Here is a 26,709-nt window from a genome sequence, read left to right as displayed (position 1 = left end):
GCCCCTGCCTACCTCTGCGTTGGTGGTGACCTCAGCGTGGCTCACACCAGCCCTCACCAAAACAGGATGATTCTCCTTCAGGTTCCAGATTAAATGTCCCCTCCGTTTAACTGACCACCTCCCTCACATCGGTCATCATGACATGGACCATGGCCCCATCCTTCAACGATGCCTGGTACATAGCCCACCAAGTGACTACGTGGCGAGGATGGCCTGTGGTTCCCCGGCACCTCCTCACACCCTGCCCAGTCCACCACGAGGCACCCACGGGGCTTCAAATAAAGTTTAATAAATAAAACAGCAAGAGATTCAAGGCAGTTTTCACTTCACAGTGTGGTCCTTGGTGGGGTGACAGGGAAGGTTGAGTCCAACTCTGCAGATGGGCTCGAGCCAAAACTCTCCTGATGACACCCAAGGGCTGGGGGTGCTGCCCTGCCCCCCTGGAGGACCCCACTCCAATTTGTAAACAGAAACATAAATAAAAAGAGGGAGGTGGGGGAAGAAACGGACCAGGACCCCAAACCATCTTGCTGGGGAGCTTCAACAGAAATATGACCCGCAGGGTCAGAAAAACAGGCTGGAGCCTGGCCCCTCGGCATTGCAGGCAACAGGGGGTGTCAGTCACCTGTCTCTTGGAACCCAGGAGGCTGCTGAGAAGCCCTGGGGCAGATAGAGAGGAGGCAGGTGGGCGTAAAGTGCGGCTTTTCCTGAAGTGGACAGAGTGGGTGAGGTCAAAGGTGGGGCGGGGCCAACGTCGAGGTATATGGCTCTGTGCCCCGTGGGGTTTGGCACCGAGTAGCAGCTGCCCACCGACCCCTGGGCTGGGGCAGCCCATGGCCCTGCCAGGTGCGGTGAGACAGAGCCAAGCAGGTGCTGGGGGGCTCCCTGGGCAGAGGCTGCTGGTGGGGGGGCGGCGTCCTGCCCTGTCTCCCCATCTCCCTGACGGGCAGGGATGCCTTTCTTTGCCTCTGCTGGCCAGAGGGGGCTGGGCCCTCTGCACCCAGCTGCCCAACAGGTCCCACGGAGGCAGCCTGCAGCCAGGCCGTGGTGCCAGGTGCCGAGGGTGCCGGGCTGTGTGGCGAGGGGCAGGGCTGATAGCCCTGCCACTGCTCACCCTAGTCCTTGAAGTGTTCTGAAGCAGAGATGGCGTTACCCGAGGCCCACGAGGAAAAGGGTCGGGAAGACTGACAGAGGCAGGACCCACAGTGGCCCCAAGTCCAGTCTAGGCCACACACACCCGCCTGTGGCCAGGAATCAACAGGTCATCACGTTACAGCTGCAGTGAGGGGAGAGACCGAGAGAGAGACCAAGAAAGGGTCAGTCCAGTCCCACAGACTGCACGGCTTGAGCGCTGTGGGCCAAACACGTGGCTCCCAACCTTGCCCCCGCCAGCAGACCGTGTTTTCACGTGTGCCTGGGGAGAGCTGGTGGTTGGGGCAGGGGTGGGAGGAGACTAGCACTGGCCCCATTTGTACCTTTTTGGGTTTTGAACCATATGAATGTTATTACCTAGTCAAAAAAATAAATTAAGCCAAATTAAAAGAAGAGAATAAAACTAAAGAAACAAACAGCCTGCTCCATGGGCCACACCACCCTCGGGCCCTCAGGGCAGATCCCTCCCGCTCTCCTCAGTTCAGCCTGAGGCTGGGGGCCCCTAGGGTGGGGGCTGCACTCACTGTGACAGGGGCTCCGAGTGCAGCCCAGGGCCCGGGCACGCTGGGTGGGCAGCCAGGAAAGGATTCACATCCCCAATGCCAATGAGTCCAAACTCAGTGACCGACAAGGCCACCTGTGCAGGGGCCACAGCTTCCTCGGGTTCTCCATCCATATCCACGTGGCTGGAGACCTGGGGCAGCTCCTCAGGAAGGGCCCCTGGCAGGGCCAAGTCCACAGCCAGTCTCGAGCTGGTGCTGGGCTCTGGAGCAGCTGCAGCGGAGGGGCAGAAGGCCGGCTCGGCCAGGGCTGGGGGCTGCTGGGGCACGGGCACAGTTGGCGGGGTGTCCAGTTGCTGGAACAGACAGGGCCCTTGCTCCAAGGATGGGAGGCTGTTGGAGCCTTCCTCGGGTTCACCAACACTGCCAGTCATGCCGTCCATGCTCAGCGGCTCTAGAAGGGGAGAACATGGCTGAGGCCAGGCCCCAGCAGCAGCCACGCCCAGCCCTCCCAGGATCCACAATCATCCTGGCTAAGGTGCATTAGCTTAAAAATCACTTTTTGCCCTCAGGATGCAACCTATGCAGGCTCCAGCCAAATCTCTGCCAGGGAAAGCAAAGCCTATAGACCCCCCGTCACTGATGTTTTCACACAAATACATGAAATACACATGACCACAAAAGAAACCAGTTATACTAAACTGCACCCAGGCTAAGGCCCTGCCTTGGAAGGTTGTGACTCCTGTTTTTCAAACAGAACAGAACACAGCAGATTCAAAACAACAACACAATGCTTGAGCGCACTGCCAAGTCAAGGTAAACGTGCAATTTGTGGAGCTCTGTACACAGGGTCGTGACAGGCAACGCCGGGATGAGTAGATGTGGATGCCCTCCCAGACAAATATGGGACCAACCAGATTCTGGAACCAGGGGACAATCTAAACCCGAGCCCAGGAGACTTAGAGAGCAAAGGTCCTTGTCCTTCCCTCTGTGTTCACCTTCAGAAACTGAAGTTACTAACTGGGCCTTGTCTTGCTCTGGTGTAGCCCTGGGCCCAGGATGCTGGGAGGGCTCAGATATCCCAAACCTCCCACATGCGGCTCAGGCTAAGCAACCCTCACCCGAGGCCCAGAAAGAAGCCCCCCAACCTAGGCCTGGTGAGAAGCCCCCTGACCTGGGACTCAGGGAGGAATCTCCAACCTGGAACCCAGAAAGGAACCCCCTCAACCTGGGGCTCAGAGAGAAGCCTCCCAACCACCTGGCACCGAGAGAGGAGCCCTCTCCACTAAGGGCCCAGAGAGAACCACCCCCAACCTGAGACCTGGAAAGGAGCCCCCTAACCAGGGGCCCAAAGAAGAGCCCCCCCACCCACAATCACTCGGTGCCCAGAGAACAGCCCCCGACCTGGGACCAGAAATTAGCCTCCTCAACCACCAGGGCCCAGAGAAAAGCCCCCCAACATGAGGCCAAGAAGGAGCCCACCCAACCACCAGAGACCCAGAGAGGATCCCTCTGACCTGGAGTCGGAAAGGAGCCCCCTCAACCATCGGGGATGAAGAGAGAAGTCCTCAAACCTGGGGCCCAGAAAGGAGAGCCCCAACCACCTAGACCAGAGAGGAGCCCCTGCAACTACCTGGGGTCCAGAGAGGAGTCCCACACCCCAGCCCCAGAGAGGAGCCCAACCACCTGGGGCCGAGAGGAGACCCTACTTTGGGCTGCAGGGCACACAGTTCTCCATATGGGAAACCAACAAGCTCCTATGACAACGCACATGTGTGACACCTCATGGGGTGAAGTGACAATGGTTCCCAGACACCTGCTCCTTAGTGTTCACTGGCACAGGTCAGAGTGCGTTACAAGGGTGCTCCCCCAAAGGTAGGGGCCCACCCACATTCTTACCTATGTGCATCCGTGCCAGAGGGTCCTGCTCAGGGCTTAGGCCATCAGCGGCAGGGGGCAGGGGCGGTGAGGAGCGGGGACGGGCGAGGCCATCGGGGTCACTGCCATCTAGGTCCTGGTCTGTATCCCTGTGGAAAGATGGCACCATGGGGGACTGCAAACAGACAGCTGCCTCAGGCGGGAGGTGCTCCCTGGGACTCCCAGTCATCCCCTGACCCCAGGTCCTGCTGGAAGCCCGCCACACATACGTAGTTCCTGATGGGCCGTACTTCCTCCGGCCCAGCCGCGTCTGCTGGGAGAAGTAGTCATAGCGCTCAGACTTCTTCCACAGGTAGTAGTATTCCACACACTCGCCCACAGACCTTGTACGCACCTGAGGGACAGTGTGGTGTCATCTGGGCCCCACACGCCCAGCTCCCTCCGCTTCCCAGGGCAGCGGGAACAGGTTACAGCAACCAGCGCTCTCAAAGACCTGCCACACCCCCAGTGTCCTCTGAACCCACCTCCAGCCGCCATCTAAGGCTCACAGGCCACCCCCGTGTCCAGGGCTCATCCTTTTGCCTTGAACTTGGCACCTCAATCTCAGAGAGCTCCACCATCTGCTGACATGGGACCCCATTCTTCTTCACTCTGGGTCCATGTGTCCAGTGTCCACTTCCCTTTCCTCAGACCTCGCCAAGCTCCCAAAAGTGTCCATCTCATCCCCTGCTCATCGCAGGCCCAGCAGAGGGGGAAAACGAGCCCTCGTGCAGACACCAGGGACAGAGACTCTACCCAGAGAGGACAACATGCAACCTGGCCAAGCTTGCTTTTCCCACGGAACACACTAACACCCCAAGGGAGAGCTGTCTATGAGCACATGAAATGCCATTAAAGGACACATTGGGGCTTCATGAACCCCGACTCAGGTCACATACACAGCACCCTAGAAAGATAAGGGACAGTCCAGCATAGAGCTGGATGCCACCTGGCAAAACCTCTTGGGGCATCTTCACTTTGGATGAGCCCCACAGCAAGGCCAGGGCTGTTACAGGTACATGTGAGAAACCTGCTGGTCCCCAGGATGAGGGACAGACAACAGAGCCCAGGGAGGCCTGGGAACCAGGGGGGCAGGCAGGGCTCACACGAGCTGTCCCCTCTTCCCAATGACACCCTTGTGCATCAGGGGGTCTGACTGATAGTGAGAGCGTCACAGCCTCCGTGGGGCCAGGGTAGGTGCAAACTTAAAACGTGTGTGGTAACCATGGGGCAGGCATGTGGAAGGCGATGCATGTGAAGTTTTGCTCACAGAAGCAGCCTCGGCTGCAGAGGAAATGCAGGGAACAGCGCACTGCATCAGGCCACCCAGGAGCTGATCTGCCTAGAGAATCTAGTGCCACCTGAAACGACACTGGGCAGGCCAGCTGAGCATCCTCTGTCCCAGCACAGATGTCTCACTTACTCCAACCTCCCAAGAGAGGACAGAGGCCCCGAATGTGAGCTAGGTTTCAGCCAGGCCCTGCTTCTCCACAAGCTGTGTCACCATGAATAGGAGGAAGGGGCCAGGGCTGCTTCCCTAGAAGGGCAAAAACCCACTAGGAGATGGGTGAGGAGAGAGAGCCATGGCAAGACGAAGGGAAATTCAGACTCTGAGACAGTGTCACAGGAGCATATCCAGCCAGAATCCAGGGAGAGGGAGCTACGTCTAGGAAGGACATGGGGACTCAGGTCCAGGGGAAGAAAAGTAGCTCAGGTCTAAGAAAAACAGGTGGACTCAGGTCCAGGGGAGGGCAGGGCCTTGGTACTCAGCAGCCCCTCTGGTCATGAGCATTTGTCACAGGTGGCAGGAGAGACCTATTTCCTTGGTTCGATCAAACTAAGAGACCCTTGTTCCCCATGGCTGGAGGCTGAGAGGGGGGTCCAGGCTGGCAGTCAGTACAGCAGCACAGGCTCTGGGCACAGGTGGTGGAGCTCTCTGAGACTGAGATGCCATCATATTCATTTCCCATATTGGAGCCTTCTTTGGGGGAAGGAAGTGGCTTGACAGAGGAGACTAGAATATGAGAGCAGGCATGTAAGAGTGAGAGGCGGACACCAGGGCTTTCGCCCTCAGCTCAGAGGAGCCTCAAGAGCCTGGTAAAGGGAGTCACAACCTCATGCTGTGGGGTGTAGGGTGCCATGTGCCCAGGCTCCCAGGTTCTTTCCAGCCCCAAGGAGGCCATGGTGCAGCCCAATGGGAGCAGGATGGGCTGTGTCCTCACCTTGTTGGCCTGGATTAGGTGGAAGTTTTTCCCGTGCACTCGGAAGCCATGCTCAAAGTTCCTACACTCCTCCTCACTCCAAGCACAGAGCCCATCTACAACCAGGAGGAGGCAGTGGCGTCAGCAGTGCCCAGACCAGGATAGCTAGTAAGGGTGGGGGTGGGCAGGGCACTCACCTCGGATCACCTTCACGTTAAACCGCAGTCTCCGCAGAGCCTCCTCCACATTGAAACTGCATTTCACCAGCTCATACAGCGCCTGGGGGAGGGAAAGCCTCTTCCCACCTGCTCACCAGCAGCAACAGCAGGAGCATTTACCCCACCATGGGGCAGGCATATGGGGGCATTCACACCACCATCAGGGCGAGGCTATTGGGGTTTACCCTACCATCAGAGAGGGGAAATAGGGGCAATCATGCCACCATCAGGGCAGGCATATAGGGGTACACACACCATTTGGACAGGGGTATTGGGGGGGATTTAATTCATCATCCAGGTGGATATATGGGGGTGTTCACCCCACCATCAGCTGTGGATATGGGGAGTGTTTATAACACCAACAGGGAAGTGATATGGAGGTGTTCAAATGACAATCAAGATGGATATACTGGGGGCATTTACCCCATCAGGGCAGGGATGTTTGAGGCATATATATACATTATCGTCAGGGCAGGGATATCCAGGGTGTTCACACCATCAGGGTAGGGATAATGAAGGCATTCACATCACTATTGGGGTGGGGCTATCAGAGCGCATTTACCTCACCATCAAGGTGGGAGCATGCAGGGGCATTTACACCCCCATCGGGACAAGGATATGGGGGTGTTCACACCACCCAGCATGCTGCCTACCTGCTCACTATCTTTCACCATTTCTCCCTCTGGAAGCTGAGACCCGGTCGTCTCGTGCCATCTCCGCTTGACTGCCCGGTACAGGAACTCCTCCACCTCCCTCTCAGGGAGGATGTTGGGGTCCCACAACAGCTGGTCATCATTCTCATAAACTGTTTAGAGAGGGAGTGCCAGGGTCAGCAGTGGGCACAAATTCCATGCCCACACCTCGAAGAGTACACACTCCCTCCCCACAGCATCCACCAGGTTGGCTGTCACAGCACCTCCAAAGGACAGTTGCTAATTTAATTTGTATGTCCGGTTCTTGTGACCTGGACCCATCCCTTACACACCCCTCCAGGCCAGAGGAGAACAAAAGGGGAAACAACAAAAGGTGGAAGCTGTGGGAGGCCAACTGGGTGCTTCCCAGCTGGGAAATCCAAGGCAGCCTCCTGGAGGAGGCAGGAGGTAGTCTGGGTTGAGGAAGGGGGGACTTCTGAGCATGGCCTTAGGGGAGGGAGTTGTAGGTAACGGGTCAGGGAGGGTAAAGCCATTTGCACAGTTTGCAAGTCTTGAACAACAGAGTCCCAAGGAAGCTGAGTGAAGAGCCTGGACTCAATGGCAGTGAGAACTTGGGTCCCAGTGGTCTCGCTTAGGCAACAACCACTCTAACCACTGCATCCTACAAGCCACATTTGAGTGTACTTTGCCCAGGGAAGGGGAGTCCTGTCCCATGCAGGCAGTGGGTGGCAACCTCTAGCGGGGGAGGGACCCGATGGGGAGACAGAAGGGAGATCTCAGGGCTGAGTCTGGAAAGACCCCAGTGCCAGCACCTCTTAATTAACTATGGAAGAGTCACAGGGACCACAAACCAAACTGCCCAGTACAGTGGCCAGAAAGTGAAAAACACACTAAGAAAAATGGCTCCTGTGTTGGAATGTCTCTGGTTGGGAAATTGACTGGGAACCAACAACTCCTGGGTTGGGGCTGAGAACCACAGAAGCTGTGACCTCTCCCAATGCAAGAGCCCCTCCATATTGATTCAAGTCCCAGCCTGGCCAGGGTGGTTGGCCCAAGAGGACCACAGGCCACTCTCTGGAAAAAATAAAAGAACATCATCCTGCAACCTTAGCCCTCCACCTGCCTAGCATGTGAATGTGAGAGAAAATCCATGGAGCAGGAGTAAATCCACAAATGGCTGGAAATCAGAGTTAGCAGACAGGACTTTAAAGAATCACATGGACTTTCCAGGACTGGAAAATACAACCTGTGAGTTTACGAACCCACTGAACAGCTCTAATAGCAGCTTGGACAGAGCAGAAGACATGATCAATTAAATCGAAAGAATTCAGTAAAAATTAAAGAGAAGGAATTAAACTGATTTGAAGAGAACATAGGGGATGAAGAAGACAGTCATATGTATAATTGAGTCACGGAAGACATGGACAAAAACTGGGACAGAAGAAAATCTGAAGAGACAATGGCCAAGAATTCTCCGAAACTGATGCATGACACCAAACTCCAGATCACAAAAAGTCGGGACAAAGTCAAAGAAAACCACATCTGGGCTCATATGGTAAAAATGCTAGAAGACAAAAGAAAATGTAATCAACCTGCAGGGAAACAATGAACAAGGTTTCCAACACAAACAGTAAGACAGACATCTGACTTACACAGAAACAACAGATACCAAAGACAATGGAACAAAATGGTTCACACGTGAGAAGAAAAAGCTGGCAAATCTAGAAAACTAGACCCATGACAATACTCTTCAAAAGTGAAATCAGCCCACCAGTGTGGCTCAGTGGTTGAGCATTGACCCATGAACCAAGAGGTCACTGCACTGGTTCAATTCCCGGTCAGAGCACATGCCCAACTTGCGGGCTCTATCCCCAGTAGGGGGCGTGCAGGAAGCAGCCAATTGATGTTTCTCATCGATGTTTCTATCGCTATATCCCTCTCCCTTTCTCTTTAAAATCAATAAAAACATATTTTTTAAAAAGTGAAATCAAGATTAAGACTTTCCAGATAAACAAAAGCTGAAAGAATTCATCAACATCACAAGAAATATTAAAGAGCAAGTTCTTTAGGTAGAAGGAAATTATCCCAAATGGAAGCTGGAGGGAGTGAACAGTACTATCCAGGCAGTTGTGAATAAGCGTAAGGAACATCAGGCATGAAAACCACAATGTTGTCACTGTGGCACATGCAGTTCCTGCAGAAGCAGCAGCAGCACAACGGGCAGGACAGATCAGGGGATTAGAATGCACTTATTTAAAGCAGCAATTTTCAACCTTTCTCATCTCGTGGCGCACATAAACTAGTTACTAAAATTCTGCAGCACACCAAAAAATGTATGTTTTGCCAATCTGACTAAAATAAAGTATACTGTATAACTGTGACTTATTCACACCAGACAGCTATTATTTGTGTTGGCTGTTGCCATTTTTTTATTTGACAATCTAAGGGAAATGAGGTCAGTGCCCCCGACTAAATAGTCAAGTATTGATGTTTTAAAAATTCTTGCAGCATAAGGTAGGATAATCACTGAAAAGGTAATATAAAAATGAAAACCTATCATATCAAAGAGGAGGAAAAAATAGAATAAAACTACTTGACTAATCAAAAAGAAGACAAAAAATAAAGGGGGGGGGGGGACAGATGGAACAAAGAAAAAACACACAGAAGATGGTAACTTATCCCAATTATTTTCACAACTGCATGAAAAATAGTCCAAAATGTAACTGGACTACATACTCTCTATTAAAAGGCAAGAGAGAATCAAACTGGATTTTAAAAAAACTAGATCCAAAAATATGCCATACACAGAAAATACACTTCAAATATTCAAACAGAAAGCAGCATTTACAAAATAGACAAATACTGGCCATAAAACAAGGCTCACCTCATTTCAAAGGACTGAAATCACAGAGTATGTTCACTGGACTTCTACTAGAAATCAGTAACAGTAGGATAACTAGGAATTCCCCAGTGTTTGGAAATTAAACAGAATGCTTCTAAAACACCCCTGAGTGGGAGAAGTTATCACAATGTGGACTACAGAATAACAAACTAAAATGAAATAAACTCTGAGGGAAGAAATACAGACAACAGAGAAAAATCCTGGTAAAGGGCAATAAAAGTAACAAACTCCTAATAAGACTGATCAAGAGGGACTGAAAAGGAGAAAATGCAAAATACCAATATCAGGACTCAAAAAGGGGACATCACTATAGATCCTACAGACATTAAGAAGATAGGATATTACGATCTTTTTTATAATAAAGTTAATAACTTACTAGTGGGATAAATGCCTCAAAAATGCAACATATCAAAACAAACAGAAACTCTAGATAGAGCTATATTATTAAATATATTGAATTTGTAACTAAAAATCTTCTTCCGCAAACATGAAACTAAAGTAAAACCCAGGCCCAGACAGCTTCACTGAGGAATTCTTCCAAACATATAAAGAAGAAATAGTAACAATCTCACACAAATTCTCCCTGATGTTAGTAAAAGGCACTTCCAGCATACCTGACCCCAAAGCCTACCAAGGACAAACACAAAATAAAATGACAGGCAGTGTCACGGCAACAGACAAGCTAATTTACAAACTTACATGAACATGCAACAATACCTCACAGCTAGAGGACCTGCATACCCAATGTGGAAGCAGAAACTTTAAAAATGGGAAAGGCCTGGAGCAGGCTCTTCGCATGAGACAGTAGACCAAGTATTACTCATCAGAGAAATGCAAATGAAAGCTACCAAGAGACATAACTCAACCCACCCAAAAGGCTAAAAGCAACAAGAAAGATAATATCAAGTGTTGATGAGGACGTGGAGCATTGGAGATGCGCATGCTGCTGGTAGAACCCCCTAAGCAGCATCCACAGACCTAATGTAGGCCCCCATATGCCCCTCAGTCATATATCCAGGAATGAGTGTGTCCACTAAGACACACCTGAGGATGTTCATAACCACAGCTGCAGACAACCATAGTATCAACCAATAGGAGAAGAGCTGACCAATGTAGTACATCCATACAGGGAACATGACACACAAGATGCACATGCCACACACATGGATCTAATCTCACAGTGTAACATGAGTGAGAGGCCAGCTCCCATCCCCACAGTACCAAAGACCTGTTCCCTGTAGGCAAGCTTGGGGGTCAGAGAACAGGACATACCCCACGGCTAGGCTTCAGACCAAGGTTGGCACAGCTCTGGCCCCTCTAAGGGTGTGGCTAAGGTGTGTACAGGTACCTTTCTCTGGGGGAGGGTCCCAGGTGTGGTCAGATGCAGAGATTCACTTGCAGTGTCCCCTGTGACCCAGCTTAACTTCACCTTCCTGTCTGCCATCCTTTGCCCAAACTGCCTTCAACAAAGCAAGCACATCACATCACACCCATATCCCAGTCTCTGCCCTGGGAGGCCTTACCTTTTACTAAGGGTCTCTGTCTCCCTTGTCTGTCCCACCCTACCCCCAATCCTGGCTGCTGAATTATCTAGAAAAGCCTCCTGAAAAAAGAGCGCCAGTCCCGAGCCTGTAGAGGCTGTGGGGCAAGAAAAACAAGACTCAGTAGGTAAATGACTTCACATCCTGTTTTCTTCACCTATAAATGGAAGCAACAATTCCTACCTTAAAAAACAAAAGCCTCTACAGACAGACATACAAATATAGGGAGTACCCTGAAAGACAAAGCAAGACAGAGGGACACTGGTTTCTGGAGGATACTGAGACAGGACACAGACAAGGTAAAGGAGAGGCCTGTGGGCTAAGTGGGGAAGAGCCTGAGTGCCCAGAGGAAAGAGCAAGGCCCTGGGCAGGAGGCAAGTCTCCCTTACTTCCTCCTGCCCACTGAGCACTCTGCAAACCTGCTGCCATAGCTGGCACAGGGCAGGCACCTGAGCCAGCCTGAGCCCTCAGAGGATTTGGGAACTAAGTCTGACTGGATGTGCAGCAAGTTCCTTCTTGACTGGAGTGGGGTTTTCATCTTCTTTTCTCCGTCCCCACCATGATCCAGGCCCCACTTACTCTTCTCACCATGGCGGTTCAAGTGCAGGTTGCTGAGGTCGGCTTGGAACTGAGGCCCAACCATGATCTCCTGCAAAGGCAAAGACCCAGGAGAGTCAGGGCAGGTGGGAGGCCCAGCCACTTTTCAGAGCCCAGGGGTGTGTTGGTCTGTGCAATCTTTCCACAGATGCCAAGTCCTATGGTCTGAGAATGGGAGGCAGAGACCTGGCTGTGTGGGGCGGTGTGAGTGACCATGTGTCTCCATCTACTTGTCCATCTGTCCAGTATAGCCAGTCATGTATCAAGGGGATGAGGCCCAAGGACCCAGGTGTCCTGATGCCCAGCTCAGAGCACTCAGGACAGGACCTTGGGGCCACATCCCCAGGCCAGCCAAAGCCACAGCATCACGGGCTCAAGGTCCCAACACCATGGCCAAGTCCCAGAGCAGCCCACTTCTCAGAGGCTGTGCATTTCGCTTCGCCCCAGGACCAGGCAGAGACCCACGTTGAAGGTACTGCAGGGTCAGGGTCACATACCTTCTTACATTTGTTGGCAGGAAGAGGGTCCTCCTCAGTGTCAGATGAGGTGGAAGAGCCCAGCTCCTTCTCTGTGCCAGTCAGGAAGCGGGCTTTGGGAAAGGGGATGCAGGTGAGACACATCTGTGGCACTGGGTAGCTCCCCAGCTAGTGGATCCCAGGTCTCCCCTGCTGCAGCCTCCACCCCACTCTCCATCCACTTGACCCCCACACCATGCCACTCCTGAGAAGAGGCATGTCCCAAGCCCTGACCAGGTGACAGGTGCGCAATGGGCAAAGGTGTGGGGATTTGCTAACTGCCAGCTGTGAGCCCCCAGCACCTCGTGCTGCTGGGACACTGCCCCCACATCTGACAGGCCTTTTGATTCCAAAAGCTATAGGAATCAACACATTCCCTCCTGTAAACTACAGCCCGTCAGTCTTGGCTCACTGGCCAGGGAGACGAAAACCCCAAAGAGACTCAGATAGAGACAGGGCACCCCAGAGGCACCATACATCTGCGTCTGAGTTATTTGCTCCGAGTAGCCCAGGGCCCCCCGTCTGCATCACTAGAGCCTTGCTCGCGCCAGCCCAAGCGGAGGAGCAGGCAGGACACCTACGTCCACTCTGGCTAGGGAAAAGGTCAGAAGCCTCGTGGGAGGTAACAGATGGGGTGAGATCATCGGCCGAGGACTGTGTCTCTTCCTCTTCTTCCCCTGAAAGCAAATCCTTCGCTATTTGTTCCTTTTAACAAAAAGTAAAGAACATTTTTGCAGTTTGTTTCAACAATCTTAACACTAATAACAACAATGGTGACACTAACTTGATGGTCCTCCCTCTGGGAACAGCAAGGGCTCACGTGGGGCTGCTCTTCCCACTTTGCAGATGAGACTAGGGGCCAGGGCAGGGCAGCCAGGGGGCCAGCATGATGCTTGTGTCCCTGAGCCCAGACCCTGCAGTCCAGAAAGGGATATCACCTATGCCTGGCTTGGGACGGTTAGAGCCCCAGCCACTGCTCTCTCCTTGTGCATTTGTTTTTCAGCTTTGGTAATAAAGCCCTCCTCCTGGCACCACCCCTGACCTGTCAGGACTGGAGAGTCAGGACCTCACTCATTCTCTTCCCTCCCAGCTGCGTGACTCCAGCCCAGTCTCCACTCTGCCCCTCTTTGGCCAGTGCTCAGAGTCTTTTCATCTCAGCTCCCCTCTGTGGCCACTCTAACCCTGAATGCACCAGCTATGACCCTGGGGAGCAAGAGAGTCCCCTCTAAGAAGTAATCTAGGCCTCGCACTTCTTCTTTTCTGAGGCCTTCGTGCCTGCCCTCCCTAAATCTTCCCACAAGTTCCAGGAAGAGACCCCACTCACCTTGTCCAAGGTCATGTCTGGGAGGGTGGCTGTGGCATCGCTGCCCTCACTCTCCCGCTCCGAGATGGGGTCTGATGTCTCATAGCCATAGAGGGCAAGCAGCTCATCAAGGGGCATGTCACTGCTCTGAGGGGGAATAGGGCTCTGTCAGGAGGGGCTGTTCTAGGCGTTTGGCTTCCCCTCCTCCTGTCTGAGCCCCTTCAGCCACCACAACCAGGGCCAATTTGTCACATTCTGGCAACTCACCCCAGGCAGACCCCAGGTCCAGACCTTTACCCAAGGACTCCCTTACAACCCCCAGGATAGCACAGATAAGACACCAGAGCCCAGAGAGGTCAGGTATGTGCTCCAGGTCACCAGCCTTAAAGGGTGGAGCCAGGACTGGCCTCTCAGTCCACACTGCACTGCCCAGAAAAGCTTCCCTGCTCAAAAGCGTTCAGACTTGATTCCAGGAAAGCAAGGATGGCATGCTATCTGGAAATCTATCAGAACTCATGACATCAATAAATCAGGAGGGCAAAGACATATAAATGTCTGGACAAATGTGGAAAATGCATCTGGTAAAATCCAACATCCACCTGATTTTATAAAGCACTCAGTACACTAAGTAAAGAGATAGATGCCCAATCAGTGTGACAGAGATGCTGTCAGCCCTCACTGGGCAACAATGCACAGCCAGAACAACCCCATCACAGCCAGAACAGAAAGGCAGGATTGGGAACACCAGAACTACTCACACTGTTTTCTTTTTCTTTTTTTTAAATCCTCAGCTAAGAATATACTTTTCATTGCTTTTTCGGAGAGAGTGGAAGAGAGGGAGGAAAAGAAAGAGAGAGAGGTAGGAAGAGACATCGATGTGAGAGACACATTGACTGGTTGCCTCCACACATGCCCCGACTGGGGCCTGGGATCAAACCTGCAACCCAGGTACATGACCAGGAATCGAACCTGCGACCCTTTGGTCCATGGGGTGATGCTCTAACCACTGAACCCACCAGCCAGGGCATACTCAAAGCCCATCCAATAGAAAAGAAATAATAAGACATTCATTTACTAGAGGCCTGGTGCACGAAATTCATGCACTCGGAGGGGTCCCTCAGCCCGGCCTGTGCCCTCTTGCAGTCTGGGAGCCCTCAAGGGATGTCCAACTGACGGCTTAGGCCCACTTCCTGCAGGGAGCAGGCCTAAGCCGGCAGACAACCTTAGTGCTGCCAAAGAGGCAGGAGAGGCTCCCGCCACCGCCACTGCGCTCGCCTGCCATGAGCCCAGCTTCTGGCTGAGCAGCACTCCCCCATGGGAGCCCACTGACCACCAGGGGGCAGCTCCTGTGTTGAGCATCTGCCCCCTGGTGGTCAGTGCATGTCATATCAACCAGTCGTTCTGCTATTTGGTTGATTTGCATATTAGCCTTTTATTATATAGGATTTTTGTTTTTTTAATCCTCACCGAGGATATTTTTCTATTGATTTTTAGAGTGGAAGAGAGAGGGAAAGTGAGAGAAACATCGATGTGAGAGAAACACATTGATTGGTTGCCTCCTGGATGAACCCTGACCAGGGTCTGGGCAGGGGAGGAGCCTGCAACCAAAGTACATGCCCTTGACCAGAATCAAACCCGGGAGCCTTCGGTCTGCAGGCCGACACTCTATCCACTAAGCCAAACCAGCTAGGGCCAGAAATAAGACATTTAATTATTAGAAAGAAAGAAACAAAAACTATTACCACCTTCCTCTCCAGTATTGGTTTCAAATGGTTTCTCACCCTCCTGTAAATCTCTACTCCTTCTGACCACACTCTGTCCTGACCCCAGGGGTCACTGTCAGCCTCCAGCCTCCTGAGCAGTCCTTCTCATTCTTTCTGGGGGTCAACATCTGCCACCCCTACCAACTTCTGCCCTGCTCTTGTGCTGGGACTTCCATTGCTGTGGAAGACCACCCAGCTCCCTCCCAGCCCTTCCTCTAAACCAAGTTCTTGTATGATGCATCACAGTTTCTAATTATGCGTTGGTTGGAGTGGTTCACACAGTGGCCCAAAGATGCCCAGGTTCCCTGGGACCTTCACAACACTATGATGCCAATACTTCCGTCACTTGTGCTGATGGAGCAGTCAATGGTCCGTGGACAGCATCCTGCAGTGGAGGCAGTAGCACAAAGTGTGTGAGTCGCCAATGCATGTCCCTTACTGCCACCCACTCAGTTTTAAAAAGATGCTAGTTTCAATTACGAATATCCCGTGGTTCAGTGGTTAGAGCGTTGGTCCGAGCACTGAAGGGTCACAGGTTTGATTCCTGGTCAAGGGCATGTACCTGGGTTGCAGGTTCAATCCCCGGTCCCAGTTGGGCCACATGCAGGAGGCAATCAATTGATGTCTCTCTCACATCAGTGTTTTTCTCTGTCTCTCTCTTTCCCTTCCCGCCTTGCACTCTCTCTAAAAAAAAAAACAATGGAAAAAATATCCTCGGGTTAGGATTAAAAAAAAAAAAAATGGCGGGCAGACAACAACAGTCTGTCAGCTGGTACCAGGCAGACATCATCTCAGACACAAACTAAGTGGAAGGCTACTTCCAAAGAAATGACTGCTGTGATTGCTGTGAGAGTAAAATGAGCTTTTAAGAAAAAATTCTAATTTGGGGAAACATGGATCTGACAATGTGAACTTGATAATTACCACAGCTTCTGGTAATAGGTAATACGAAATGAAAGGGTTTCTGCTTTTAACTTCGTTTTTAAGAAAATCTAGACCTAGGTATTTAGCTAATAGCTGATTTAGGTATAAGAGTTCTGAGAAATTTTAAATTCATGTTGAACTTTAAAATTTTTTTTCTTTTTTGAAGAGAAGACATTTGTTTTGGTTATAAGAGCAAATTGGCACCAAGTGATCCATGACACCAAGCTAAACAAATGCCCGATGGTTAGTCCTTAAAAAAAATCCCAATACTTAAAGACGTCTCATAAAATCAGTGCTGGTACTATTATGGACTAAATGTTTGTGTTTCCCCACCCCATTCATATGCTGGGTCCCTAATCCCCAACCTGACTGACTATATTTGGAGATGGGCCCCTATGGGAATACTTAAAGTTAAACGGGATCATGAGTGTGGGACCCTGACTTCTGATCTGATAGGCAAACTCTCTCCCCTCCATGTGAGGACCTGGTAAGAACAGTGTCTGCACACCAGGAAGGGCCTCCCCACAAACAGTCCTGTAAGACCTTGGTCTGGGACTTCTGGCCTGCAGAACTATGAGAAAATAAATGTCTGGTGTTTAAGCCCCCAGGTCTCTGGTATTAACAAATGTATGTTTTTAGATTTTATATTGTAAACTGTCAACATGTGGAAGATCTACTTGTTAGAAAGCCAGGGTTTTGCAAACATGTCACCAGTGCAGAGATGACAAGGTTCCACCTGGGTTAAGATCCAGACCAAGTTCAAGATCATTGGATTGTGACATAACCAAGTACAGGAAGCTCGCTAGATATGGCTACAGAATCTACTTTACAATCGCCCTTTACAAAATGACTAGTTGCTGAATTTTGGTCCAGCATCAAAAAAAAACTGTAACTATCTGAAAGGTTGTTAAATTCTCCACCCTTTTTTCATGATCATCTGCATGAGGTCAGCTTCACACTTCAACCAGAAGAACACATCACAACAGACACATCTGCCAGGACAGCAGCTGGATTCTCTTACACTGTTCCTGCACTCAGAGATTTACAAAAATGTAAAACTATTCCACTCTTCCTTAATTTTATTTTTGTTTTGGAAAAGTTATTTTTTCATTTTCATAAAAATCTGTTATTTCTATTAACAATGGGCTTACTGCATCATCAAAGTTGCTTGAGATCCTCAATAATTTTTAAGAGGGTGGGGAGTTCTGAGGCCAAAAAGTTTGAGAATGGTAGGTTTAATGTCCAGCCACCCCACTACTCTATAACCCTAGAGCCCCTTGAAGGCAAGACAAGCTGCCCTGTCCCTTGTGACCTCAGCTTCTAGCACAGGGCCTGCAGCTTTGCAAACAGATGTGCAAGTAGAACTTGTCATTGCAGAATCTGAGCAGCTTGCAGACCAATTCACCCAAAAGAAACTGTGGAGTTTGCCCAGCAGGGCTCCACCCACATGGGGTACAGGGCTCAGCTGAGCCGAGTACCTGGGAAATGAAGTCCTTGTCCAGCTCCTCAGGCTGTGCTGGGCGTCTTGTGGTCCCTTCACACTCCTCCCGGATGCCGTAGTTCTGCGAGAGGATCTCTGCAAGGTTGAATTGCTGGTCTGCAGAGCCCATTGACACACCTATAGAGGGACACCACCTGCATCAGCTCCTCACCCCACCCATCTCCATCATTGCACTGAGACTGAAGATGGCTGAGGTAGAAAAAGCAACAGTGGCCCAACTGCCACCAGGGACAAAGCCCACGGTGGGGGGCCAGTGCACATGTGTGTACATGTATATATGAAAGGCCATGCCTGTGCATACATGTGCATCAATGCAGCTGTGTTAGGCTATACATGTGCATTTATACACATGCACGCATGTGTGCAGGCACATGTGCCTGCATGTGTGCTCCTGGTGGGGCTGTGTGCATGCAGCTGTGTATACCTACATGCATGACATGTGCTCATCTGAATGCAGTGTGTGGATGTGTGTGCACAAGTACGTGTAAGGCTATGTGTGTGCATGTATACGTGTGTGCATTATGAGGCTGTGTGCATATGTGAGGCTGTGTGTGTGTGTGTGTGTGTGTGTGTCTATACATGCATGTAGTCAGCAATGTCAGTCTACAATGTGGGAACTTCCAACAGAAGGACTTCTGACAAGAGCACACCTGGCTAACTGCACACAAATTCTAGGCATTTTAGGGATGTGTTTTCCTGACCACAGATGCTTGCGAGGGTCTGGGGAGAGAGCAAGTGGACAAGGAAGAGATGAGCCCCAGATGAGTCAGCATGAATAGAGCACAGGGACCCAACAAAGCTGGCTCCACACCTGGTTCCTGGTGCCTGCAAGGCTTGGGCAAGGCCTTCAGCTCAGGAAACACAAGGGTGACGCCGTACACCCACTTCTGGGTGTCATTGCAGACACAGTACAGGGAGAATGCCAATGAATAGCATGCAATAGGCCCAACAAATGCCAGTCCCTTCTTCTCCCTCTTTACCACAGCAGTGTCCCATGCACGGCCCAATGGGTGGTAGATGTTACCAGATTTTGAGTTTTCCCAAAAGAGCCAGGATGTGTCCACTGCTATCTCTCCATGATTGGTCTTCAGTAAGTTGAATTTTACAAACAAATAACGAAGTCTCAATCAACCCAAGTCATGGAGCCATGAAGGCCAAGGCTGGTCCTCCAAGTGAGTCCAAAGCACATAGCAGCAGTAGGAGGAGTGCAGGGGCTAGGCGGGTGGGGGCAGGTGGCCAGCTCAGGGAAGGTGCAGGGCACCCAAGGGTGGTGCCCACTCAGCACCCATTCTACCTCCCTCAGCCCCTCCATTTTCCTTCAGCCATGACACAGGCGCTCTGATATACTCCCCTGGGTAGCCTGGCCCCAATATAGAATGGGAAACAGAGTCCTGGCCACTCTGTCTGTACCCCTGTCCCTGGACTCCGTCTGCACACTGTCTCTGTCTTGCCAGGCTGAGCAAGGTTCTGTCTCTTACAATGACAGTGGCCCTGACGGCCCCGGGCAGGAGGAAGGTAGGGGCAAAGGAGGCACCTGCTGTTGTCGGTAATCCGGGCTCCCTGGGGCACAAACTGTGAGTAAGGCAGGAGACCACTTGAGGGCTCTGCCTCTCCAGCGAGGAGGCCTGCAAAGGAAGAGAAACAGGGTTAGTTCAACCAGCCTAGAACCCACCAAAAGCAAGCCTGGCTCTCTGAGTGGCCTCATCTGGACTCTGGGGGTTAACACATGCGAGCTGCTTCCAGGAGCTGAGGAGGGAACACTGATAGTGGAACTAGGCATGCAGCTGCTAGAAGTTACTCCCCTGCTCCTAAGTCAAGCACACAGAGGATGCAATGAAGTAGGCTTATACAGCAGCTCTAAACATCAGAACCTCAATGTCCTCATCTCCAAGTGAGAAAACAACACCCACAAGAGACTGTGAGGAGCCTGACACAGCCAGTAGCTAATAGTGGTTATCACCCACCCAGGACACAGGGACCAGGTAGCCTAGGCCCATACACAGTCCTATTGCACACACCCAATAGGCATTCACTGACAGCCATGCCCATTACACAAGGGTCCCAGCCTTCAAAAGGCAAAACAGTCACTTTTGGGACACCTGGAAATTCCTCCAAAAGTAAGCATAGAGTTATCAAATGACCCAGCATTTAATTCCATTCCCAGTACATACCCAAGAAGACTAAAAACATGCATCCATATTAAACACACATGTTCACACATTAGCATGATTCACAAAGGCCAAAAGATAAAGCAACCCAAAAGTCCTACAGCATACGAATGGATAAACAAGATGTTGTCTATACACACACTGGAATATGACTCAGCCATGAAAAGAAGTGAAACATTAATAGATAAACCTTGAAAACACAAAAGGCGATACAGTATGTGATTCCATTTATGTGAAATGTCCAGAACAAGCAAACCCAGAGACAGAAAGTGGATTGATGGTTGCCCGGGACTGGAGAGGGGGTAGGATGACTACTGATGGGGTTGGGCATCCTTTTGGGGTGATGAAAATGTCCCAGAACTAGACAGAGGTGACAGTTTTAAAACTTTATGAGCATATTATAAACCACCGAATTACACATTTTAAATGGGTATATTTTGTGGTATAATAAAAACCTCAATTTTTTTTAAAAGGTCAACAAACTAGGGAAAGAATGGAAACTACTCATAAAGAACCCCCTGATGAAATCCAATAAGACCCCTTAGTGGTGAAAGGCACAAGACAGGAATGCCCGCCTTCACCATGTCTGTTCGAAGTAGCACTGGAGGTTCTAGTCAGGGCAAGAAAATGGAATAAAAGGAATCCAAAATGGAAAGCAAAAAGTAAAGCTATTTCTTTTTGCAGACAAAATAATCTTGCATAGAAGGTACTAAGAATCCACTAAAAACTTATCTGAACTAATAAATAAGTTCAGCAAGGTAGCAGATTACAAGATCAACATATAAAAATCAATTTTATTCCCATATATTAACAATTAACAAGCCAAAAATAAAATTAAGAAAACAATTTCATTTACAACAGCCTCAACAAGAATAAAACACTTAGGAATAAATTTAGCAAAAGAAGTTAGAAACTTATACTCTAAAAAGTGCAAAACATGTTGAAAGAAATTAAAGAGCTAAATAAGTGGAAAGACAACTTATACTCATGGCTCAGAAGACTTAATACGGTTAAGATGTCAATATTCCCCAGCTGATCTACAGATTCAATGTGGTGCCTATCAGAATCTCAGCTGGCTTTTACCTGTCTACTGACAAACAGATTCCAAAAATAGTATGCAAACTCCAGGGGCCCAGAGTAGCCAAAACAATCTTGAAAGAGAACACTCCTGATTTCAAAATTACTACAAAGCTACAGCAATCAGAACAATGTGGTACTGGCATAAGGCTGGGCATTTAAATCAAAGGAATAGAAATGAGAATCCAAAAATAAACCCACATATTTACAATCAATTGAATTTTTACAAAGGTGACAAAACAATTCAATGGGGAATGAACAGCCTTTTCAACAATGATGCTAGGACAACTAGGATGTTCACATGCAAAAGAACAGAATTGAACACCTATCTTACACCATATACAAAAATTAACTCAAAATAGGTCGAAGACCTTAAAGATGAGAGCTAAAGCTATCAAACTCTTAGAAAGAAACATAGGGATAAATCTTTGTTACATTGGACTAGGCAATGGTTTCTGAGATAAGACACCAAAAGCACAAGCAACAAAAGAAAAAAATTGATAAACTGGACTTCATAAAAATAAAAGGCTTTTGTGCTTCAAAGGACATTATCAAGAAAGTGAAAAGACAGCTCACAGAATGGGAAAAGATACTTGTAAATCATATAGCTGAAAAAGGACTTGCATCTAGAATATATAAAGAATTCTTACAATGCATTAATAACAAGATAACCTATTTTAAAATGGGTTAAGGGTCTGAAAAGACATTTCTCCAGAGATGCACAAATGGCCAGCCAATAAGCATGTGAAAAAATATTCAACATCAGGGGAAATCAAATAAAAAACACAGTAAGATACCACTTCATAACCACAGAATGACTATGACTAAAAAGACAGAACAAGTTGTGTCAGGAAGAATGCAGACCATCCAGGAGGGAATGTAAAATGGAGCAACCACTTTGGGAAACAATCTACAGTTCCTCCAAAAGTTTACCACAGTGTTAACTGGCAATTTCACTCCTAGGGGTTCAGAGTATGCCACCCCAAAATACACCACTCTGGCATAAGGATTATTTCAAACAGAAGACAACTGAGAAAAACAGACACAGGATGAGCTGAAAGCAGAACATAAACTCCTGTGAGGGTGCCCCCCAAACCAGGAAGAGAGCCCCCTCATCACTGGGGACAAGATGGCACCAAGAGAGAATCTGCACACAAAGACCTTACTAACTCGTCTGAATTTCCACTAGTTCCCCCATCTTTACCTTCCCACAACTTGATGCCCTTAGAAACTCAGTCCTTTTCCTTTGTCGTCACTCCTCTAAGATTTACTGTTCTTTTGTTCAGATGCTACTGAAGCCCAACTCCTCACCACCCCAGTTACCCATCACCTAGTTCTCCCGTGTGATGGGCACTACTTGTTTCACTCTTATTAGTTAGGCTGCCTTTCGTCAGTTTAAATCACAGGAACCCCAAGGAGAACCTAGGAGAGTAAAGGGACAAAGTTAGGTTCCTCCTCCCCTGTGATATCCAAGAAGAGAAAACTGTACATCTACACTGAAACTTGCATATAAACATGCATAGCAGGATTTCTCACACCAGCCAAAGGTGGAAAGAACCCTATGTCCATCCGCTGATGAACAGACATACCAAACAAAACAATAAAATATTACTCAGCCATGAAAAGGAACGAGGCACTGACACTTGCTACCACATATGGACCTTGAACACATGGAGGTCATGTGACGTGTCCAGAAGAGGCAATCCAGAGAGACAGAGAGTGGGTTCATGGGTGCCAGGGACGGGGGAGGAGGATGGGGAGTGACAAGCAAGGAATACAAGGTTTCTTTTGGGGCAATGAAAATGTTTTAAAATCAATTAATGATAGTTGCACAACTCTTTGAACCACTAAAAACCACTGGATTGTACACATTAAAACAAGTAAATCATACATCAATAAAGCAGTTTGCAAAAAAAAAAAAAGGAAAAAGATTAGAATATTTACCAAGATAAAGTTTTAAAATTTAGGAAAAAAAGTTTAGAAAGAATTTCCAAATATCTATCAATATTCCCAAGTCAAGAAACGCCCCCCCAAAGTGAAAGTTTCTCATCCCTGCTTTGACCTGGCCTCCCCCACACACACACACACACACACTGCTCCTTTTGCCAAGATGGAAAAAGAAAGAGGATGGGTAGCTGGCTAAGGGCATTCTGGGTAAAAACAGTGGGGGTGGGGGGGAGAAAGACAGCATTCCAGAGACTTAGTCCCCAACAAGAGGGGGCCGCATAACCTGGTGTCCAGGCCAGGTCTTTTGCGCACGAAGGAGGTACAAGCTCATCAGCAGGAAGACTGCCCTGTCTGGAGGGGGACAGCCTTGACTCCTCAGGCGCAGAACAGCCCTTCTTCCAGGGCTGCATCTAATTGCTACTTAGCCCCTCCCAGTTTAACCCCCAGGGACATTGTGGCAGATCCAATTCTCCAAGCTGGTGCACCCCACACGCTATTCCCGTGTGATGCTAATATGCTTGCCTCCCTTCAAGAGGTGGGGTTCTGCACCCACTCACTGTCCCCAGGGGTGGGCCTGTGACTTTGGTGGGAGGCGTGCTATGTGGCTTTCTAGGTTAGGCGGTAAAATGCAACTCAGATTCCACCTGGTACCTTCTGAGACAGTCACTGTTGGAACCCAGCTGCCATGCTGTGAGGAAGCCCAAGCCACACAGGCCACAAGTAGGTGTCCTGCACTAGCAGCCACACCTGAGCAAGGAAGCTTTCCTTCCAGCCCCAGCCATCACCTGACTCCAACCACATAACTCTGAATGAAAACTGCCTAGCTGAGCCCAGTCAACCCTCAGGACTATGAAACATAATAATAAAATAATTGTTAGAAAAACTCAGTTTCCAAGTGGCTCATTTCACAGCAATAGTTAAATGAAACATCCTTCACCCACACCAGCAAAGATGGTCGGTCCCACAGGGTAGCACTGCATTGCTCCATTAGACCAGCGTTTACTGAGTGCTTCCTCTGGGCCAGGAAAGGCAGGAGGCACCGGGTGCATGGAGGTCAATCCAGAAACAGGTTCTGCCCATCTCCACCCACATGAGTTCCTAGTCTAGTTGGTGACACAGATACAAACAAGTGGATATACACAGTATTAAAGGAGAAAACAGGGTGGGGGCCTGCACAGCTGGGGTCAGGGAAAGCCCCCGAGGGCATTTCTAGGCAGGGCCTGTGGAGCACTGGAACAGCACTGTGGTAGCCGAGTCCCTCCAGGTGCAGAGTACACAAAAAAAAGGAAGGAGCCAGGGGGTCGGTGTGGGTGACAGAGATCTGCGGGGACCACACCACCAGGCGGAGACCACAGGGAGGGGATAACGAAAGCCATGGGGGGCGTTTAAGCACAAGACAATGACCGTGTACTGTACTTAGGTATGGGGAAAGCGGTCGAAGCACCATCTACTCTCAAGCACTGCCTCTCCTCTCACAGTGCTGACAGGGTACTGATGGCTACTTTAGAGATGACAAAAAGCAGCGAATCCTGATCAAGTGCTTACTGCTAGGTAACACATCACCATTTTCATCGGTTACACAGCTGGTTATCAGTGATTTTATGAGGCTCAGCTTATCTGTGCAAGCCCCTGCGCCCAGACCTCATGCAACCTCTTGCTCTCGGCTCTTCCCATTTCAGAGATTAGGAAATCATGGCTGAGACGTTCAGTAACCTGCCCCAAGTCACAAAGAATAAGAGGCTCCAGAGCCACAAGTCTCCTAGGCAGAGGCTGGCCCTGGCTCACCATGTCTGACATTTGCATACTTGTTCCTTTATTGACCAGCAGCCCCTAAGGCCCTTTAGGACCTTGGGTTTCTACTCACAACCAGGCCCTCAGGGCCTCCCACAGAGCCAGGCATATAGGGGACCCCACATGTAGGCTTTCTCCAAGGAAACCAACTCAAATTCACTCAAAGGGGCACCTCCCCAAACTGTCAACAGGGGTAACAGGAGCACCCAGGGCAGCTGGCTGCTGTGAGGGTTCCAGAGCCTCAACATTGGGCAAGGCAAAGTCAACAGCCAAACCCAGCAGCAATCCAGGCAGGCTGGCTGGGGAATCTGTCCTTCCATCCATGACACACAGCAATCTTCCAGGCCAAGAGTGCTGCCTCAATGACACCTGGTGCACAGGAAGACCACCACCATGCCCCTGAGCCAAGAGCACAGACACACACACACACACACTCTCTCTCAACCACCCAGCCTCCCTCCAACGGTAAGGCCAGCCACTGCCCCCATGAGGCCTGTTTCCCTAAATGCCCCTTAAGAAAGGAGGATTAACTCTCTAAGACCCCTTTGGATTCAGGCACCCAGCACAAGGCCACAACTGGCTGGAGAGGTCTAGCCTTGCACCCAATTGCCCACACCCTCTTTGGCACCAATGCAGAGCCTGTTGCTGCCCCTGAGAAAGTCCCTGGTGGGAAAGAATGGCCAACCCTGCCCTCCACAACACCTGCCCATGTTCTGCTAAGACGTGGGGCCATGACCAGGCCGAATATCCCGAGAAACTGCTGCACCTCATTGGGTGAGTACCTTCCTCCCTGTTGGCCTCAGTGGCACCACCCACCCATTCGGTGAGGACCACTTGCAGAGTCTGTGGACCTGTCTGGCAGGGGCCTTAACTGCTGCGTCCCCAGAAGGAATCACCATGCACTAAAAGTCACATTTACTGCGCCCCTAGCAGGTGCATTACCTCATTTCATCCTCACTAGCGTCCTAGAAGGTGAGAGCAGGTCCACACTGTCTTACTCAATATTCCCAAGTCAAGAAACCCCCCCAAAGTGAAAGTTTTTCGTCCCTGCTTTGACCTGGCAAGAAGCTCTTAGGTGTCGTTCTTTATCCCAGACGGCCTAGGTGAGTTTGGTCAAGCATCACAGTTCCAAACTCCACAGACAGATCCATAAACCGGAAAAGCTCGGAATTCCAAATCCTATCAGGCCTCAAGGATTTGGGGTAAGGGTCTTGGGCCTGCTTTCCCGGACGGAGAGAAGAGGCTCCTAGAAGTAACTTCGAGTCCCCGGGAAAGGCTGGTCTAACTCTACCCGCCCTCAAGAAACCTATGCATCCCACCCCACACCGCGCCGAGTTCGAATCCCGCCCGGCATCTGGCGGGAGGGCGACTCGGCGGTGCCCCGCACCTGGGCGCTCGAGAGCGGGATGCGGCGCCGGGTCCCAAGCAGGGTCTGGGCGGGGAGAGCGCGACCGCGCGACCAGAGAGTGCTCTGCAAAGTTGGTCAAGGCAGGGGAGGGGCGGCACGCGCACCGCCGGGCCAGCGGAAGGAGGGGAGACCCCGGCGCCCCTCCCACGCCCCCGTCGGGCGCCCCCTCCTCGCCCCCTCCCCACTCCGCAGCCCCCGCCAGCGCCACGGCTCCTGCACATGCGCACTGCAGCCCGCGATGTGGCAGCCGGGGAAGGGGGGGCAAGGGCCGGGGGCGGCTATCGACGGAGCCCCGCGCCCCTCGGGTCCCAACGGACGCAGCGCCCTGGGTAACGCCTCGCATCCTCGGAGCCGGGGGCGGGGCAGGTCTCCGCGCCCAGAACCCCGACGTGGCCGAGGTCCGGCGGCGGGGAGCACGGGTGCGCGGAGGTGGGGGCCGGCTCCCCCGGCCCGCTCACTCACCTCCGCCATGGCCGTGTGTGCGCGGGAGGCGGTGGCCGCACCGGGATCCCCGGATACGGAGCCGCGGGCTCATTGGCTGCGGCGCCTTGGAAGGCGGGGCCTGATGAGGGCGTGGCCTGTGAGGGCGGGGCGCGGGCGGGGCGTAGTAGGTGCGCGGACGGGGTTGCGC

General features: G+C 50.7%; 1 protein-coding gene across 3 annotated transcripts; it reads right to left on the bottom strand.

Annotated features, from left to right (window-relative positions):
• Positions 1 to 268: 268 nt before the first annotated feature.
• On the bottom strand, positions 269 to 26,567 carry MIER2 (MIER family member 2). 3 transcript variants are annotated; one of them, XM_006107280.3, is made up of 14 exons: positions 26,541 to 26,567; positions 19,222 to 19,312; positions 17,665 to 17,804; positions 13,521 to 13,646; positions 12,778 to 12,901; positions 12,179 to 12,270; positions 11,664 to 11,733; positions 6,642 to 6,793; positions 5,968 to 6,049; positions 5,792 to 5,886; positions 3,800 to 3,924; positions 3,552 to 3,679; positions 1,677 to 2,106; positions 269 to 1,276 (listed from the first exon to the last, which is right to left on the bottom strand). In XM_006107280.3, the coding sequence occupies exons 1-14, from the start codon at positions 26,547 to 26,549 to the stop codon at positions 1,255 to 1,257; spliced, it is 1,686 nt and encodes a 561-aa protein (XP_006107342.1). In that variant the 5' UTR covers positions 26,550 to 26,567; the 3' UTR covers positions 269 to 1,254. The 3 variants fall into 3 exon arrangements, with proteins under 3 accessions (XP_006107342.1, XP_023603762.1, XP_023603763.1); XM_023747994.1 differs by having other exon boundaries at positions 17,665 to 17,762; positions 26,541 to 26,566; XM_023747995.1 differs by lacking the exon at positions 26,541 to 26,567 and adding an exon at positions 26,058 to 26,129.
• Positions 26,568 to 26,709: the final 142 nt, after the last annotated feature.

The sequence above is a fragment of the Myotis lucifugus genome, unplaced genomic scaffold, assembly GCF_000147115.1.
Source record: "Myotis lucifugus unplaced genomic scaffold, Myoluc2.0 scaffold_1087, whole genome shotgun sequence".
NCBI lineage: Eukaryota > Metazoa > Chordata > Mammalia > Chiroptera > Vespertilionidae > Myotis > Myotis lucifugus.
The sequence above is the reverse complement of the archived record's forward strand: the minus strand, read 5'-3'. Positions and strand labels throughout refer to the sequence as shown.

What these genes read in the sequence shown, in the direction of transcription:
- MIER2 (XM_006107280.3), bottom strand. An exon ending in CGGATTACCGACAACAGCAG is followed by an intron (nt 17,805 to 19,221) that starts GTGCCTCCTTTG and finishes GTCCCTCTATAG; the next exon opens with GTGTGTCAATGGGCTCTGCA. An exon ending in CACTCGGAGCCCCTGTCACA is followed by an intron (nt 1,277 to 1,676) that starts GTGAGTGCAGCC and finishes CCCTCACTGCAG; the next exon opens with CTGTAACGTGATGACCTGTT.